Source organism: Typopeltis vanoorti, chromosome 3 (assembly GCF_054136105.1).
Source record: "Typopeltis vanoorti isolate ZY-2024b chromosome 3, IOZ_Tvanoo_1.0, whole genome shotgun sequence".
NCBI lineage: Eukaryota > Metazoa > Arthropoda > Arachnida > Uropygi > Thelyphonidae > Typopeltis > Typopeltis vanoorti.
The window spans coordinates 84642686-84660013 of NC_143551.1; the positions used below are offsets into that span (position 1 = coordinate 84642686).

At 36.7% G+C, this 17328-nt stretch overlaps 1 protein-coding gene across 3 annotated transcripts in view; it reads left to right on the plus strand.

Annotated features, from left to right (window-relative positions):
• LOC150108341 (dynein regulatory complex subunit 11-like) overlaps nucleotides 1-17328 on the plus strand; it is a 455807-nt gene that overhangs the window by 389703 nt on the left and 48776 nt on the right. For all 3 annotated transcript variants that reach the window (XM_090390703.1, XM_090390704.1, XM_090390705.1), the window contains exon 16: nucleotides 3352-3473. In XM_090390703.1, the coding sequence (XP_090246829.1) occupies nucleotides 3352-3473 (122 nt within the window). The remainder of the gene's footprint in view (nucleotides 1-3351; nucleotides 3474-17328) is intronic.

Here is a 17328-nt window from a genome sequence, read left to right on the forward strand (position 1 = left end):
AGTATGTACTTCATCAGTGCTGATAAGGAGCACAGGTTCAAGGACTACTATGGCTGTTTGCAATGGTGGGTGTGGGAACTCTTCATTACTGATCTTATCAAAGAAGTTTTGATAAGATCAGAACTAGGGCACATTATGAACATTAATGTTCATAATGTGTCCTAGGTCTTGTGTAGAACATTGACATGCCTGGGCAAGGAGGTATATTTGCTTCTTGCCTTCTGATGTGTCCAGTTGATCTTATATCTTTTTGTAGCGCTTAGCTTTGCTGGAGGCAACCTTTGCTTTTGTTACAAATTTTAGGTTTTGATATCTTTCATAATCATCAGAGCTTCTTGTCTTTAGCCAGGTCTTATAGACTTTCTTTTACAATTTCACAGTTTGTTGCACCTCAGGATTCCACCACTAGGTTTGCTTGTCAATGAAATGTTGACCAGGTTTTGTGATTCCTAGTGCAGTTGCAGTGCTGGTCTTAACACACTCAGCTAATGTGTTCTAGATGTCATTTGTTAAATGGTTGAAGTCTGTAGTTAGTGCTTCTTCTAGTAAAGTCTTCATCTCGGTTTCATGTTCTTTTAATTGCCACCATTTTATAAGATTTGTCTTTATGGTTGGTCTTATACAATGCTGGTGTAGATGAATCCATGTATCTAGTACTAATAAACGGTGTTGGGTAGTTAGATTGTTTGATGGAATGACTTTTAAGTCAGTTATCCATTTTAGATCACACCGACGAACCAACCAATAATCAATTTCTGCAGCTCAACTTCCACTGTTACATGTAATTATGTGTGAAGTTCTCTTTTTGAAAAAGGTATTTGTGACTGCAAAGTCATGGGCTTCAGCACATTCTAGGTTGTTAGTACCCTTCTCCTTTCTTACACTGTATCCTTGTCCACCATATCCATGCTCGAAGCCATCTCTTGTGCAGCCAATGTGTCCATTTAGATCTCCTCCAATGAATATCTATTCATTGTTGTTGTTAATAGTTTAAAGATTTCTTTCAAGGTCATTTCAGACTTCATCCTTCATCTGTTGTGGACATCCAGTCTGTGGTGTGTAGAGAAATATAACTCATAAACTGTAGGTTCCTACAGTTTATGAGGATCTCAGTCAGAGATCCTTGCTGCTTCTGTAATGGAATTACGTAGCCTCTGGCTTACAGTTACTGTAACACCATTTTTTAAATTAAGGGGATATTAAATCCCACATTGTTTTAAAACCGAATAAGAAACTCAAAGATCGGAATCAAAGAGTTTCATGCCGAATATAGTATAACTATAAATGTATCGGCGACTACTAGCGTAAGCTAAAGCACTTAGTTCAAGTACATAGTACAAACTAGGGCAACTCGTTGCAAAGGTGGAGAAAGTTCTGATTACTATTCTTAGTATTTTCCATAATGTAAAACCCATCTCCTAGGAGATGTATGATGTTGTACATTATGGTGGGAGGTCACTTCCCAGATCGGTTTCGATCTTTATTGAGATCTCATCAGTGAAATACTCTTAATTTTATAGTTTTATAATTTTATAGCACTCCTGAGATCTCTGATGAGATCTCAGGAGTGCTATAAAATTAAACACAAAGGAAACTTTTCAATACATCATGACAAATAAAGAGAGAGAGAGAGAGAGAGAGAACTTGGGGGGGGGGGGGTCACCCCCTAGAAGTTATATACGGGTGTGCAGACTAGATTTTTTTGCTAAACTTATCTGTTCAAATGACAGTGCCCTAACTACAGAACTAAACCACATTCTCAACACTTTCTCAGCCAATGGCTACCCCCACAAAAAAAAAAATCCAAAAAATATTGAAGCCAGTAAACCACAACCCCCCCCCCTCACAACAAGGATTACTCTAAATCCATCACCATACCCTATATCCGAGGCACCTCGGAAAAAATTACAAAAATCCAAAAAAAACATGACTTAACTTCTTGTTACAGACCATATAAAAAATTGGCATCCCTTATCCGCTCTACTAAAGACCCTCCCCCCTAGACCTACCTGGTGTATACCAGGTCCCTTGCAGCTGCAAGCTGTCCTACTTTGGCCAAACAGGCAGGACAGCAAATATCAGAATTTCAGAACACAAGGACTTCATCTGGTTTCAACAATACAGCCACTCTGGTCATGCTGACCATGTTCTGGATACCTTCCATAGAATACGGTGGAAGAAAACCACGATAATACACCATAGTAAATACAAATATGAAAGGCTTTTCATGAAATCAGCTTCAGCCCTAAGAAACGATCCAAACCTCAACAAATTTGGCTGCATGAGACTGCCTCAAATTTGGGAAACCTACATCAGAAGACCTTCAGCCCAATCGCCCAAGAATACCAACATTGCCCGCTAATAGCTTTAAATGCTTGTTAGAACTGGATTTTTTTGCTTGGAGAGTTGTGAATGAGTGGAAGAGATTTCCAGGGTCAATTGTGAGTGCCCTGTATGAATGAGTTTAAGGAAAAGTATGCAGCATTTTTTTCATTAAGATGGACAGTATCCAAGCCATGAGACTAAACTGGTACCATCAGATTAATATTTATCAAATAAAACTTTATCACTAAGAGTTTCTGATAGTGTGTTCATTGCCAGAAACACTTTATGTTGGAACCTGCAGGATGAATCCGTTAACTCTGTGGAAGGCGTAATAATTTGCAGAGTCTGGTGGACAGGAGGAAGAGGGGAAATATGATAGGATCAATGCTGGAGAAGTTCTACCGGAAATAGTGGCAGATCGGGGGGAGAACCAGAGGCCATCCCTGGAAACTGTATAAAGAGGTGTGAGTAGGGGGAGGGGAGTGGGAGGCAAGTTTTTTTTGTGCAGAGTTGTGAATGATTGGAATGCCTTGCCTGAGAGTGTGGTGTCTTCAAGGAGTTTGAATGTGTTCAGGGCACGGTATGATGACCTGTGTGTGTGTGATAAAAGAACCTCCCAGATGAGTCTTTGACTCCATGAAGTCTTGAAGTAATAATAATAATAATAATAATAATAAATGATGTTTTTCATGATATAATGTCATAATTATCATCAGTTCTAACAAGCACTTAAAGCACTCGTAAGTATTCTTGGATTTCAAAATCAAGATTCAAGGATAAGGTGGTTAGCCGTATGCCTATTCTGTTATAAATGAACTCTAAATTTTCCCCTATGGAAAAAAAAAAAAAAAAATGTCAATCTTACTACAAAAAAATATAAGATATATTTTTTCATAATTTTGCTTTGTGTCACTTATTCAGATTGTTAAAACTTTATGGTGTTTTGAAATATTGCATTCTATGATAATCTACATTTTAGCCAGAAATAGAATTTGTATATAAGATAAAATAACTCCTTTCTTTCAGTTGTCTGGACTGAACTAATTGCTAAACACCATGGAATTCTTACTCCTAGACTAGATATCAGTACTTTAACTAAAGTCTCAGATGGCTATACTCCTGGTCATGTTGTTTCCATTATAAAACAGGTAATAAAAACTTTTTTTGTGTAACATAAAAATAATTCAGGGTAAAAAAACATTATTGATATTTATAGGATATGTGCAAAGCAAAGTGCACTTTGAAATGGTTATTCCTGTTTTTCTGGTGTAACTGGAATCCACATCACATTAGATTATGCTTATTCCATATTCTCTTCCTTTTATACATTTCAGGCTAAATGAACCAAATCAGTCAGTTTCTTTTAAATGTCATTTTGGTAATGTTTGAGTGGTTAATTTATCTGCACAGTTTACTATATTTGCAAGATCATGTTCTCCAACTACTTTGCCTCTTTTTGCAGATGTAAAATGAGTTTCTGGGAGATAAAAACTCTAGGAAAAACCTTTATAAATGTTCCTGTCATCCTAGAGAGATTTGAATCTCTCTAGGATGACAGGAACATTTATAAAGACTATACTCCTGGTCATTCTTTCCATTCGAAGGACATAATTCCTAAGTACATAATCAAAGCATTAGGACTAGCAAGCTGAGATAAACTAACTGCATTATTTAGAGTTTTGCAAGCTATCTTAAAAGTGAAATAACTTTCTGTAGGCATAGAACTTTTAAGTAACTGAAAGATTTAAATCTGTAAAATGAATATCCTGGCAACCAAAATTAATTATCACCTATTAGTAATTATATATACTAATGCTGATATACTAATATCAGCATTAGTATAAAGCATAAAAATGACACTGTTTCTATACACAGCATTACCCCCCCCCCTAGACTCCACTGAGCTCAGTGTTACCTGATGTCTTCCCCCCCCCTTCTCCCAAGTACCCATTCTCACAAGAGGCAACCCCCTGCTGGAATCCACCTTGGGTATTCCAGTTTCCCTGTATTGACACGCTGACTCGTTCAGAACAGCAATCTCTCCAGATGCGTACATCCTTCCTCATTCAAATGCAAGTGATCCCTCACATGCAATTCCTCTCTGTCCTCAAATGCCCTCCAAGCATCCACCTTGTATACTTGCAACCCCCTGCTGCCATCCACCTTGGGCATTCCAGTTTCCCTGTATTGACACGCTGACTCGTTCAGAACAGCAATCTCTCCAGATGCGTACATCCTTCCTCATTCAAATGCAAGTCGTCCCTCACATGCAATTCCTCTCTGTCCTCAAATGCCCTCCAAGCATCCACATATTCCAATCCTCTCTTCTGACACATTCTAGCTATTATGTTATTCAATATTACTGCTCTTCTGCTCAGCTCGTCTCACTATCATACCTAGGCAACACACACTCTTTCCTCTCTGCATCTTATCCAGCTCATAAAATACCTTCACAAAGAAGGTATAACAAATATCACTCTTTTCAATACAACCATGTTATATATATTTAATTTCCCAACGTTTTGACTTTCATATTAAAGTCATCATCTGGAGTATATACAAATATACAAGGACAAGTTGAGTTTCATTTCACACAGTAAGCTAAAGATACTAAAGATCACCGGTTATTCTACTGGCATGACCTCTAATGGAAAACAAAAAATACAGATAAAATTACAAATTAATTATTTAGAAACTACATCAAAGCTAAATTCTATTTAAGATAACATGAGAGAAACATTCTTTCTTATGACTCTTATGACTAAACAAACACACGTAATAACCACAGTAATAAGTTTTAATAAGTAAATATTTCATCCTAAGTATCTTAGGACATCGTCAGCACAGTTAATTCAAACAATACTAGGAATAACATACAGTTAGGGTGCATGATTACAATGCATGCAGTAGCGTGTTATAGAATTAAATTAAAATATAACTGAAAAAAAAATACATTAAAATAAGATAACATACATAAAGAAGTTATTTAACACAATTTTGTATGACAATTTCCCATACTTTAGGAATAGCAAGAATTTCATTATGGTTTAGATTTGCTCTGTGAAGTAGGGCTTCAGCACTTTCTTTATATAAACGTTCATGTTTATATAAAGATCTATGTAAAAGTTTGAACTTTTCCCAATGGATCCTATGGTTTGGGTTTTCAACACCGTGGTGAGTGAGGCCAGATTTCTGTGGTTTGATAAGACGGATATGGTCTTGATGTTTCAAAATACGTTTCTGAACAGATCTACCTGTCTGTCCATAGTAAGACAATTTACAGGAGCATGAAACCTCTACATGATAGGTAGCATCAGAGGTGAGAGTTTGTCTTTAGGAGAAGGTAACAAGTTATAGATCTGGTTGATGGGTTTGTAGGTAGTAGCAAGTTTGTATTTCTTCGTAATTTTTGAAAGATGTTCTGAGATGATTTTGACATAAGGTATGAGAATCCTATGGGCTTGTTCTGGTCTACATTGATGTGTGGGGAAGCGACTGTGTGTGTGTGTGTGTGTGTGTGTGTGTGTGTGTGTGTGTGTGTGTGTGTGTGTGTGTGTGTGTGTGTGTGTGTGTGTGTTTAGTCATGAGTTCTCCACAGGTTTCATTGTATAATAAATTCTTTCTTATAGATAGTTTTCTTACAGTAACAATGATGTCCTATTTTTAGTATTACAATTGTTATATTAGATTTAGGATTCTGGATTATCTACAGTCCTGTTTATAGTTAATCCTTAGGGAGAAAGGTTCGTGGGTAGAATATGTGCTTTCCATATGCTTGGGATTTTTAGACCGTCATTATTGTTCAGATTGGGGTGGTTGATAAGAATCTCGCAGGCTTCCTTAAATTTGCATTCATACCATGTTTTGGTGTAATGTAAACAACTGGTGCTTTTCCAGTCAATTCTATGTAAAGTATTCAGTGCATGATCAGAAAGGCCAGCTTCACCATAGTTATTATATTTAATGTGTCATTTATGTTCCTCTTCTCTGATAGGAATTGTGCATCCTGTTTCTCCTATATATGGTAGATTAAATTTGCATTCATACCATGTTTTGGTGTGATGTAAACAACTGGTGCTTTTCCAGTCAATTCTATGTAAAGTATTCAGTGCATGATCAGAAAGGCCAGCTTCACCATAGTTATTATATTTAATGTGTCATTTATGTTCCTCTTCTCTGATAGGAATTGTGCATCCTGTTTCTCCTATATATGGTAGATTACAGGTGCAATAAATACAGTATACTCCGGGGTGGGCCAGGGAGTGGGTCTTTGGATGAGTTGAGTAAGCTTTTTAATTTTGCAGGAGGTTTAAAGGAGGCTTTGAGGTTGTATTTCTGTAGTAATTTGTTTATTTTATCTGATGTCCCTGTAATGTAAGGAATGGTTATAGTTTTATTGTAGTCTGATTTATCTTTGGTTTTTATTGAGGTCTTGTAGAGAATTTTGTTAATAGTGTTTTGGCTGTTTTGGAAAATTCCTGATGATTGGAGTAGAGCTCTCATACTACCCATATATAAAAAGGGAAATAAAACTGAATGTGAGAATTACAGAGGTATTTCCCTACTGAGTGTTCCTGGCAAGATCTATGCAAGTATACTTGAGAAACAGTTGAGAAGAATTGTGGAAGAAAAGCTTGGTGAAGAACAAGCTGGATTCAGGCCAAATAGAGGCTGTCAGGATCAGATCTTCACTTTACGACAAATAGTCGAGAAAGCATGGGAATTTTATGCTTGGTGAGAATATATTGTTGGAAGTAGAGGAAATAAGAGATCTGGGGGTGATAGTGGATAAGGATCTAAAATTTAGGGGACACATCGCCAAAATTGTGAAGACAACACAAAGACTTCTGGGAATGATGCGGAGGACACTGACATGTAGAAGTAGGGAGATACTTGTTCCAATGTATAAGGCTTTGATTAGGCCACACTTGGACTATTGTGCCCAGATTTGGTCACCGGGTTTTCAGAAGGATGAAGAGATGTTGGAAAGGGTCCAAAGGCGAATGACTAAGGTAGTTTCTGACCTCTGGAATGTTGAGTATGAGGAAAGATTGAAAAGATGTAATTTGCAGAGTCTCGTGGAGAGAAGGAAGAGGGGAGATATGATAGAGACCTACAAGTTGGTAAGGGGTTGTTATAGGATCAATGGTGGAGAAGTTCTACAGAGAATAGTGGGAGATCAGGGGAGAACCAGAGGTCATCCCTGGAAACTGTATAAGGAGGGTATGAGAGACAGGTTTTTTTCGTGCAGAATTGTGAGTGATTGGAATGCCCTGCCTGAGAGCGTGGTGTCTGCAAGTAGTTTGAATGTGTTTAAGACACGGTATGATGAGATGTGTGTGTAAGATAAAAGGACCTCCTAGATGAGTCTTTGACTCAATGAGGTCTTGTTTTAATAATAATAATAATAATAATAACAAGGATCTATATTTAAGTTTTGTCGATTTGGAAAAGGCATGTGACAAGGTGCCAAGAGAAAAGCTATTCAATATGCTACGGTTATATGGTGTCAATGGGGCATTATATCAAGCAGTACTTAGTCTGTATTTGAGTTGCAAGTCAGCAGTTAGAATTGAAGGAAGTACAGGAAGATGGTTTAATGTTAAATTTGGTGTGAGACAAGGATGTACATTATCTCCACTCTTATTCATTATCTATATGGTTCACATAATGAAGGAAAGTGGTATTAAACATGATATCAAAATTGGAGATGTTAATATCAGCTCTTTGCTTTATGTGGATGATATTATATTTCTAAATAAATCTGCTAAAAGTCTGCAAGATTCTCTGACTAAATTGAATAACTGTTGTAATAGATATGGTATGAAGGTCAGCAATAAGAAGACAATGAAAATAGGCAGAATCATTGAAAATGTCAACTGTGTTGTAAATGGAGAAAATGTGGAACAAGTAAAACATTTCAGCTACTTAGGCACGATTTTTACTGAAGATGATAAATTAAATATAGAAATAGACAACAGAATCAGCAAAGCTGGTATGGTGGAAGTCAATTCAATAAATTCATATGGAATAAGAGAGAAATTAGTCGGAACACTAAATTAGCTGTATACAAGACAATGTTCAAACCAGTTTTAACTTATGGATCTGAGAGCTGGGTCAGAAGTAAAACACTTGACCAAAGACTAGATGGTATCAATGGCAATATCATATTAAAAATGAGGATATTAAGAAAGAACTTGACATTGTCAGCATCCAGGAATGCGTTAGCAGAGCTGATCTCAGGTGGTATGGTCACTTAAACAGAATGGGCGAAGATAGATTAGCAAAACAAGTGTTCTCTGCCAAGTTGTCAGCAAAACGACCCAAAGGAAGACCAAGATATAGGTGGATTGATATGGTACAAAGTGCCTTAGATGATAGAAATATAAAATCTGATAATGTTGGAGTCTTGACAAGTAACAGACTGATTTGGAGGAAAATTGTAGATAGGAAGTTAGTAATGATGTAATTTTTTTCATGTAGTACTATCATATCCTGTACACCCCTTGAGGGTACATGGCAGGAATTTGATGATGATGATCATGTGTTTTGGCTGTAACTATTTTTTAGAAAAGTATTGCTGATAACTTTAAATTCGCCTTTCAGCGTTTGTTCATTGGAGCAGATCTTCAAAGCCCTGTTTTTTAGAGTATTAGTAACACCTAGCTTTTGTGTTGGGTGGTGGTGGTGGTAGGAGTTTATGTGTATATATTGGCCAGTATGTGTTGATTTTCGGTAAGCAGTGAAGGAAAGACTGCCATAAGGAAGACGTGTGACAAGTGTATCTAGAAACGGAAGTGTGTTCTGTTTTTCAATCTCATTTGTGAACTGTATGTGTTTGTGTTGTTTGATTAGGTGACTAAGGAAAGTGTCTTGGGGCCAGATTATGAAAACATCATCAACGTATCTAAGCCAGATTTTGGATTTTAAAGGAGAGGAATCTAGAGCCTGTTGCTCAAAATGTTCCATATAAAAATTAGCAGTAAGGGGGTAATGGCGAGCACATGGCTGTGCCATCTTTTTGTAGGTAGAAATCATTTTGCCATACAAAATAACCAGAACGTAATACATGCGCAAAGACCTTGATATCTGGAGGGAGTTTGTTCTGTAAAAGAAGCATTGTGTTATTGATTGGGACATTCGTAAAGAGGGCAGAGACATCGAAAATGACTAATAAATCATCTTTTCTAATGTATTGTCTTTTATTATGTTTATGAAGTTATGTGTTTCTGATATAGGAGGGGAGAATGACCTACGAACTCCTTGAGTGTTGCTGCTAATTTCTATGCTACATGATAATTTGGGCTGTCGACTGTCGGCTGGAGTGGTATGTTTTGTTTGTGTATCTTTGGTAGACCGTAAATTCTCGGGGAATGAACGTAGTGCAGAAGTAAAATTTTGACTGTATCGTCGGGCCATGTAGTAATTGATTGAAGTAGTTTCTCTGTTTTCTTTTTTATTCTATTGGTTGGGTCATAGTTAACAAATTGGTATGTACTGTTGTCCTAGACTAGCAGATTCATTTTTTTTAAATAAGTGGTTCAGTTTAGAATAACAGTGACACTTTATCGGCTCTAGTTATTACAATGTTTGGATTTGATTTAACGATTTCACCGCTGTTAATTCGTGTTTCGTTAAGTTGCTTGTTATTGTTTTCTTATTATTTATATTTAAAATGTTGGTGGTTTCTAAATGTATTTTATCTGCTATGTTATTTGGGATGAATCTTAAGTCTCTTTCAATATTACAAATAAAATCCAGTTTGTTCATCGATCTGGGTGCTACAACAAAATTTAGACCTCTGCTGAGTAGCGAGTGTTCATCTTTATTTAAGGCATGGTTGGATAGGTTAACTATGCTACCTGCTGGCGATTGGTGGCTCCTGTTGTTTCTTGCTTCTCGTTAGTTGTTAATGTTCACTGTGAAGAAATTTGAATATGTCCGTTGGTTTTGTCGATCTTTTAGTCTATGAAATTTAGATATGAGATTTAAGCTTTTTCTTTATTTTGTGACTATGGGATCTCTATTTACTGGTAGATCATCGATTTGATCTACAGGATTTTACATTTAGGTTCTAGGACCAGCTTTTCAAACTAAGTTTTGATAATTGATAGACATAGACATGGGAAAACTGATAGACGAGACAAAATTTGAAGACATTTATCGGGAATTTATCTGCTTAGGTGTGGTGCTCAGCAGTAGGTGGCTGGGAAAAGTAAAACTCTATGACACGTTTTCCCCCCACAATTGTCACAGATGACAGTCTGGAAAATGTGATGGCATTGGTCATCGGACAGTGAAGCTCAGGGCAGTCACTAGATCCTGAGGATGTGGCAATATCCCAAAACAATGCCTATCACATATTGGATAGAGTTGACACAGAGGAAGATTTCCAAACCGTTAAAACTAAAAAAATGAAAATTTCCATTATTGGAGAGTTGCACAAAGCAGTAGAAATGGAACTGATATTAATACCAACTCAAAAGAAAGAATACCCCAAGTCATCCTAAGGGATAAAAACCATTGGACATCAGTTGTTACTCTGAACTCTAGAAATATCATTTACGAAAGCCACTAATACAGAAGAAGAATTCGCATCCAGCCAAAAACTTCTACTGATTACAGACAACTAACAAAATTTCTGGATAATAGCAATCTACCCTACCACAAATTTGCACTCAATAGTGAAAAGAACCTTAAAGTTGTGCTCAGAGGGGTAACAGAATCCATTACAACAGATGAAATACAAGCAGATCGCCAAATCAAAGGCTTCATATCTACAAAAGTCAGCCATATGCATAGAGTTGATAAAATATCCTCCATATTCTCTAATATTGGTAGAGATCAGCAAAGACCAGAAACACATATACGATCTTCAAACTATTTGTGATTTAGTCATAAAGACTGAATCGCTAAAACACAAACAAACAGTGACGCAATGTCATCGCTGTCAAAAGTTTGGCCACTCACAACACTGCTGCAAAGCAGATTACCGATGTGTTAAATGTGGTGGCAAACACGCAACAAATGAATGCCAAAAACCCCACACACAACCAGTAAAGTGTGTAAATTGCAGAGGCCCACAACCTGCAAACTATAGGGTCCATAGCATTTCCTCAAAACCAAAAGACACAACTCCAAAGCAAACCTATACAAGAACGCACATCCTCCCATCAAACCATTGTCTTCACAACGGACGGAAGGACATATGCTGAAGTAACAAGACCAACCTACCTAAAAGACCCAAAGCCAAAACCAAACTAGTCACAACAAACCTATTCTACAGAACATAACAAGTCCCATAGGAGAAATGCTTGCTGAACTCTGGCAAACCAACCCAACTCAAGAAGCCAAGGATATTATCGTAAGACACACACAATCACTTCTTGTAGAAATCCTTAATGGATAAGGCTGATAGAAAACCTAAATCATTACAGATTGTCAGCTGGAATGCAAACTGACTATCCAACAAAATACAGGAATTACAGGAGTTTGCAGCAGAAACCCAAGCAGATATCGTCCTTATAAATGAATCACACCTTCGTCCAAGTGACAGGGTCAGAATCAACAATTATAGCACTTACCATACAGACAGATCCTATGCAAGAGGAAGAGGCACCGCCATCTTTGTCAAAAGAAACATAAAGCATAATACAATAGCCGAACCTTAAACTGAACACGTGGAAACCACAGGAATTGAAATACATATGAAAAAACACAAGCAGTATCAGGATATTTGCAGCCTACAACTCCCTAAATAAAAAACTCCTAGATTCAGATCTGGATGAAATACTAAATGCAGGTAGAGCAGTAATTGCAGCTGGTGACTTTAATGCCATTCCACATGGAACAGCAGAAACTCAAATATCAACGGCAGACTACTGAATTCATATACCACTACAAGAAACATGACGATAATAGGATCCACAGAACCCACATACTACGGAGCAACCGGCTGTCCAGATGTACTTGATAATACTAAAAAAAAACGTTGTGCACAGCTATCAAATACAAGCAGTTAACAGCTTAAGTTCTGATCACAACCCCATCATATTGCAACTAGGCGCCATACAAGATCTAACGGAAAACGCCACCACCTTCATAAACTGGAAACAACTACCCTCAGCTTTCCAGGATAATATTGGCCCAGTTCCACATATAACATCCACTGAAGATATAGAAAAGGCAGTGAAAACCTTTGAAAAGCAAATACTAACAGCAATATCACGCTTAATAAATATAACCAAGTGTGCACCACCAAATAAACTTCCGGAGGACATAAAACATCTTATCCGTGAGAAAAACAATTTAAGAAGACAATATCACAGAGCAGATCCCGCAGATAAGCAGGCAGTTAACAGAGCAACAAACCAGGTTTGGTATGCTCTAAAGGATCACCGAAACCAACTTTGGAATAACAAAATACATCACCTAAACACAGAGGATCAGTCATTGTGGAAAATGATCAGATCACTTCGTTCAAAGCATTACACACTTCTTCCAATCCAAGGTGAATATAGAGTCACCTACAATGATGAAGAAAAAGCAGAAGCATTTGCAGACAGCTTAGAAAGACAATGCAGCCCCAGTTATACCAATATAGATATAAACTTCATAAGAAAAATCCATCCACACACAAGTGCGTAAAATTACTCAAAACGCCTCATTCCAATCCAACAACAAATCTGTGTCATCAATAGAAATATATGAGATCATAAGAAAACTAAACAATAAAAAAGCTCCAGGTCTGGATGGAATAGCGAACTAGGCGTAAAACTATTCTCCTGCTTTATCAGATCGTTTCAAATATAAAACACCGAAGTCTGCCATAGCAAGAGAAAGCCGATACAGCTTACAATGCTCACAATGAGCGGGTAAATTACCCACAATAATTCCCTCATACACAAGGTAAAATCAGATGAAGGGATGAAGAATCAAGGACTTGATCCATCTCCCAAAGAAGAAGTTCCAAGTTCCAAGATTTTCTTTCTTAGTTTGAAGGATATGGTTCATTGTGTTGTCTGTAATCTTTTCGAGGATAATTCAAATATCTGCGTTCAATTAACTTGAAAGTTTAGATTTTACATTTTGTACCTGGTTTTTTCGACCAAATTTTTTCTTGTAGCCTGGATCTGTTCTCTGAGTAACGCTTTCTTTATGCGTTGGTATATGGGTACAAACTGGATTTTATTTGTAATATTGAAAGAGGCTTAAGATTCATCCCAAATAACAGCAGATAAAATATGTTTAGAAACCCCCAACATTTTAAATATAAATCATAAGAAAACAATAACAAGCAACTTAACGAAACACGAATTAACAGCGGTGAAATCATTAAAATCAAATCCGAACATCGTAATAACTAGAGAAGATAGAATCTGCTAGAATGAATCTGCTAGTCTAGGACAACAGTACATTCCAATAGAATAAAAAATAAAACAGAGAAACTACTTTAGTCAATTACTACATGGCCCAAAGATACAGTAAAAAAATTAATTCTGCACTATGCTCGTTCCCTGAGAATTTATGGCTACCAAGGATACGCAAACAAAACACACCACTCTGGCCGATAGTTGAAGGTATAGCAGCCCAAATTATCACCTAGCCAAGAAATTAGCGGCAACATTCAAGGAGTTGGTAGGTCATTCATCCCCTCCTATAACAGAACACACAGCACTTCATAAACATAATCAAAGACATTACATTAGAAAAAGATGATTTATTAGTCAGTTTTGATGTCTCTGCCCTCTTTATGAATGTCTCAATCAATGACACAAACCTTCTTTTACAGAACAAATTCCATCCAGATATCACAGCGCTCTTTGCACATGATTACGTTCTGGCTATTTTGTATGGCAAAACGCTTTCTACCTACAAAAAGAAGGCACAGCCATATGCTCGTCATTATCCCCCCCCCATTGCTAACTTTATATGGAACATTTTGGGCAACATGCTCTAGATTCCTCTCCTTTAAAACCCAAAGTCTGGCTTAGATAAGTTGACGATGTTTTTGCAATCTGGCCCCATGGCCGCCAGACACTAGACACTTTCCATAGCCACCTAAACAAACAACACAAACGCATACAGTTCACAAATGAGATTGAAAAACAGAAACAAACTTCCGTTTCTAGATACACTTGTCACACGTCTTCCTTATGGCAGTCTTTCCTTCACTGTTTACCGGAAACCGACACATACTGTCCAATATATACATATAAACTCATACCACCATCAACACAAAAACTAGGTAACATTAATACTCTAAAAAACAGGGCTTTGAAGATCTGTTCCAATGAACAAGCACTGAAAGATGAATTTAAAGTTATCAAGTTATTTATTGCACCTTTTCTAAAAAATGGTTACAACCAAAACACTATTAACAAAATTCTCTACAAGACCTCAATAAAAAACAAAGATAAACCAGACTACAATAAAACTATAACCATTGCTTACATTAAAGGGATGTCAGATAAAATAAACAGAATACTACAGAAATACAACCTCAAAGCCACCTTTAAACATCCTGCAAAATTAAAAAGCTTATTCATCTCATCTAAAGACCCACTCCCTCTGCTGGCACACCCTGGAGTATACCGTATTTATTGCACCTGTAATCTACCATATATTGGAGAAATAGGATGCACAATTCCTATCAGAGAAGAGGAACATACACGACACATATCCGCTCTCCAGCTAAAAGTCTGTGGGTTCGAATCTCACCTTGGGCATGGATGTTTGATTATCTGTGAAAATACTAATAGTGGTGGTCAGCGGTAGATGGCATTGGTGTAGATGATGAGGGTAGATGTGGCTGGTGGAGTGGTAGATACGAAGAGTTGTAGAGTAGGTGCCCTCCCTCGATGAGTCTAGACTCCCTGGAGGTGTCATGTAATAATAATAATAATAATAACTATGGTGAAGCTGGCCTTTCTGTTCATGCGCTGAACACTTTACATAGCATTGACTGGAAAAGCACCAGTTGTTTACATCACACCAAAACATGGTATGAATGCAAATTTAAGGAAGCCTGTGAGATTCTTATCAACATCCCAATCTTAACAATAATGACGGTCTAAAAATCCCAAGCATATGGAAAGCACATATTCTACCCACGAACCTTTCTCCCTAAGGGTTAACTATAAACAGGACTAGATAATCCAGAATCCTAAATCTAATATAGCAATTGTAATGTTAAAAATAGGACATCATTGTTACTGTAAGAAAATTATCTATAATTAAGAATGTTTCACTCATGTTATCTTAAATAAAATTTAGCTTTGATGTAGTTTCTAAATAATTAATTAATTTGTAATTTTATCTGTATTTTTTTTTCACTAGAGGTCATGCTAGTAGAATAACTGGTGATCAAATCATTGTTTCTTTAACTTAATGTAACTTAGCTTGTTCTTGTATATTTGTATATACTCCAGATGATGACCTTAATATGAAGGTCGAAACATTGGGAAATTAAAATAGTTATTTATAACGGTTGTAAAGCCCATAATTTCTAAAATGGATCACTGTATGTAAAAATTCTGCTTTGCACACCTTCCATCTTTACCATACCTTTACAAAACTTCTAGAAAGGCCTTTTTTCATACTGTTCTAGGTAATCCTTTTGTATTAATCTTGTAAGCCTTCGCATCTTAAACCCTCAACTTAAACATTTGCATCATATCAGCTTTCTGGCCATCCAATAAACTTTGCAATTTACATTTCCTAATTCTCTCCCCTTAACCACGAGTAAAGGATCCTTATATTGCTATAGTCATTATTCATCTCTTGATCCTCAAGTTTTCTCATCATAATGGAAACTCAGTTGATCAAATCTGTGCACAGCAATCCACATGTTGTTTGAACAGACCACTAACCATTGATACTAGGGCTTGTCTTATTGATCCAACCTAATTATCAGCAATTCATTGAGAAATCTTGGCAACACTTGCAATGTGACCTATGTATATAAAACAGTCCTACACCACTACAACACCTTTCATTTATTAACATTAAATCTTCAACTTCACTCAATCATCCAGACTAAAAGTCTATTTAAATCTTCCTTAGGGGAGTTGACATCCCCCAATATACAACTCACTAGTATTGCTCAAACTAACCCATCTCCTACTGTTACCAACAATATATGGCCTATCCCTATTTTTCATAACTTTATACCTTATTGCCATGAACAATCTGTCAAATACCTTAGTGAAGACCAAAAATATCCCAGTTTCTGAGTCTTTCTTTTTCTTTTCTCTTTTTTTTTATTATCATCACACCATCCATGAAGTCAGCTGACTCATCGTGGGAGGTTTTTTCAACTGACATTTTATTTTTCATACCGAATCTTAAAATCCTTAATACTCCTGCATTAAGAGCATATCCTGGTAATGTGTTTCATTCACACCTACAGTTCTCCATGTAAAAAATCTACCCCTCATATTCACCACATGCTTACATAACTTCCAAGGATGGCCTTTGGTTCTTCTACTCTTTTTATAATCCCTTCTGGATTAATCTGATAAAATCTCCTCACTAACTTAAACATCCCTATCATAGCACCTCTTTTCTTCCTATCCACTAAACTCTGCAATCCATGTTCCTTCAAATTCTTTTCATAGCCAGCATTCCAGACCCCTGATATGTCTTAGTCACTTGCATCTGGGCCCTCTCCAATGTTTCCACATCACAATGAAAACCAGGTGACTTCTCCCCAACTTTGAATCATTAGCAAACAAATGAAAGTCTCCAGTCAGCAATCAGTCCACATGATATATCATTTACAAACAAGTTAAACAGCTGGGACCCAAAAAAAAAAAAAAACTAGGAAAAGCCAATGGTTACCTTTTTTTTTTTGAGACACAGCTCCATCATACATAATTTGCTGGTATTGTTCAGAGAGCCAATATATTATACATTCCCATCTAACCAATCACTATCTATTTCCACCTTTTGCAGCTTGTACACCAATTTATCATGTGGTAATCTGTCAAATGTTTTTTGCAA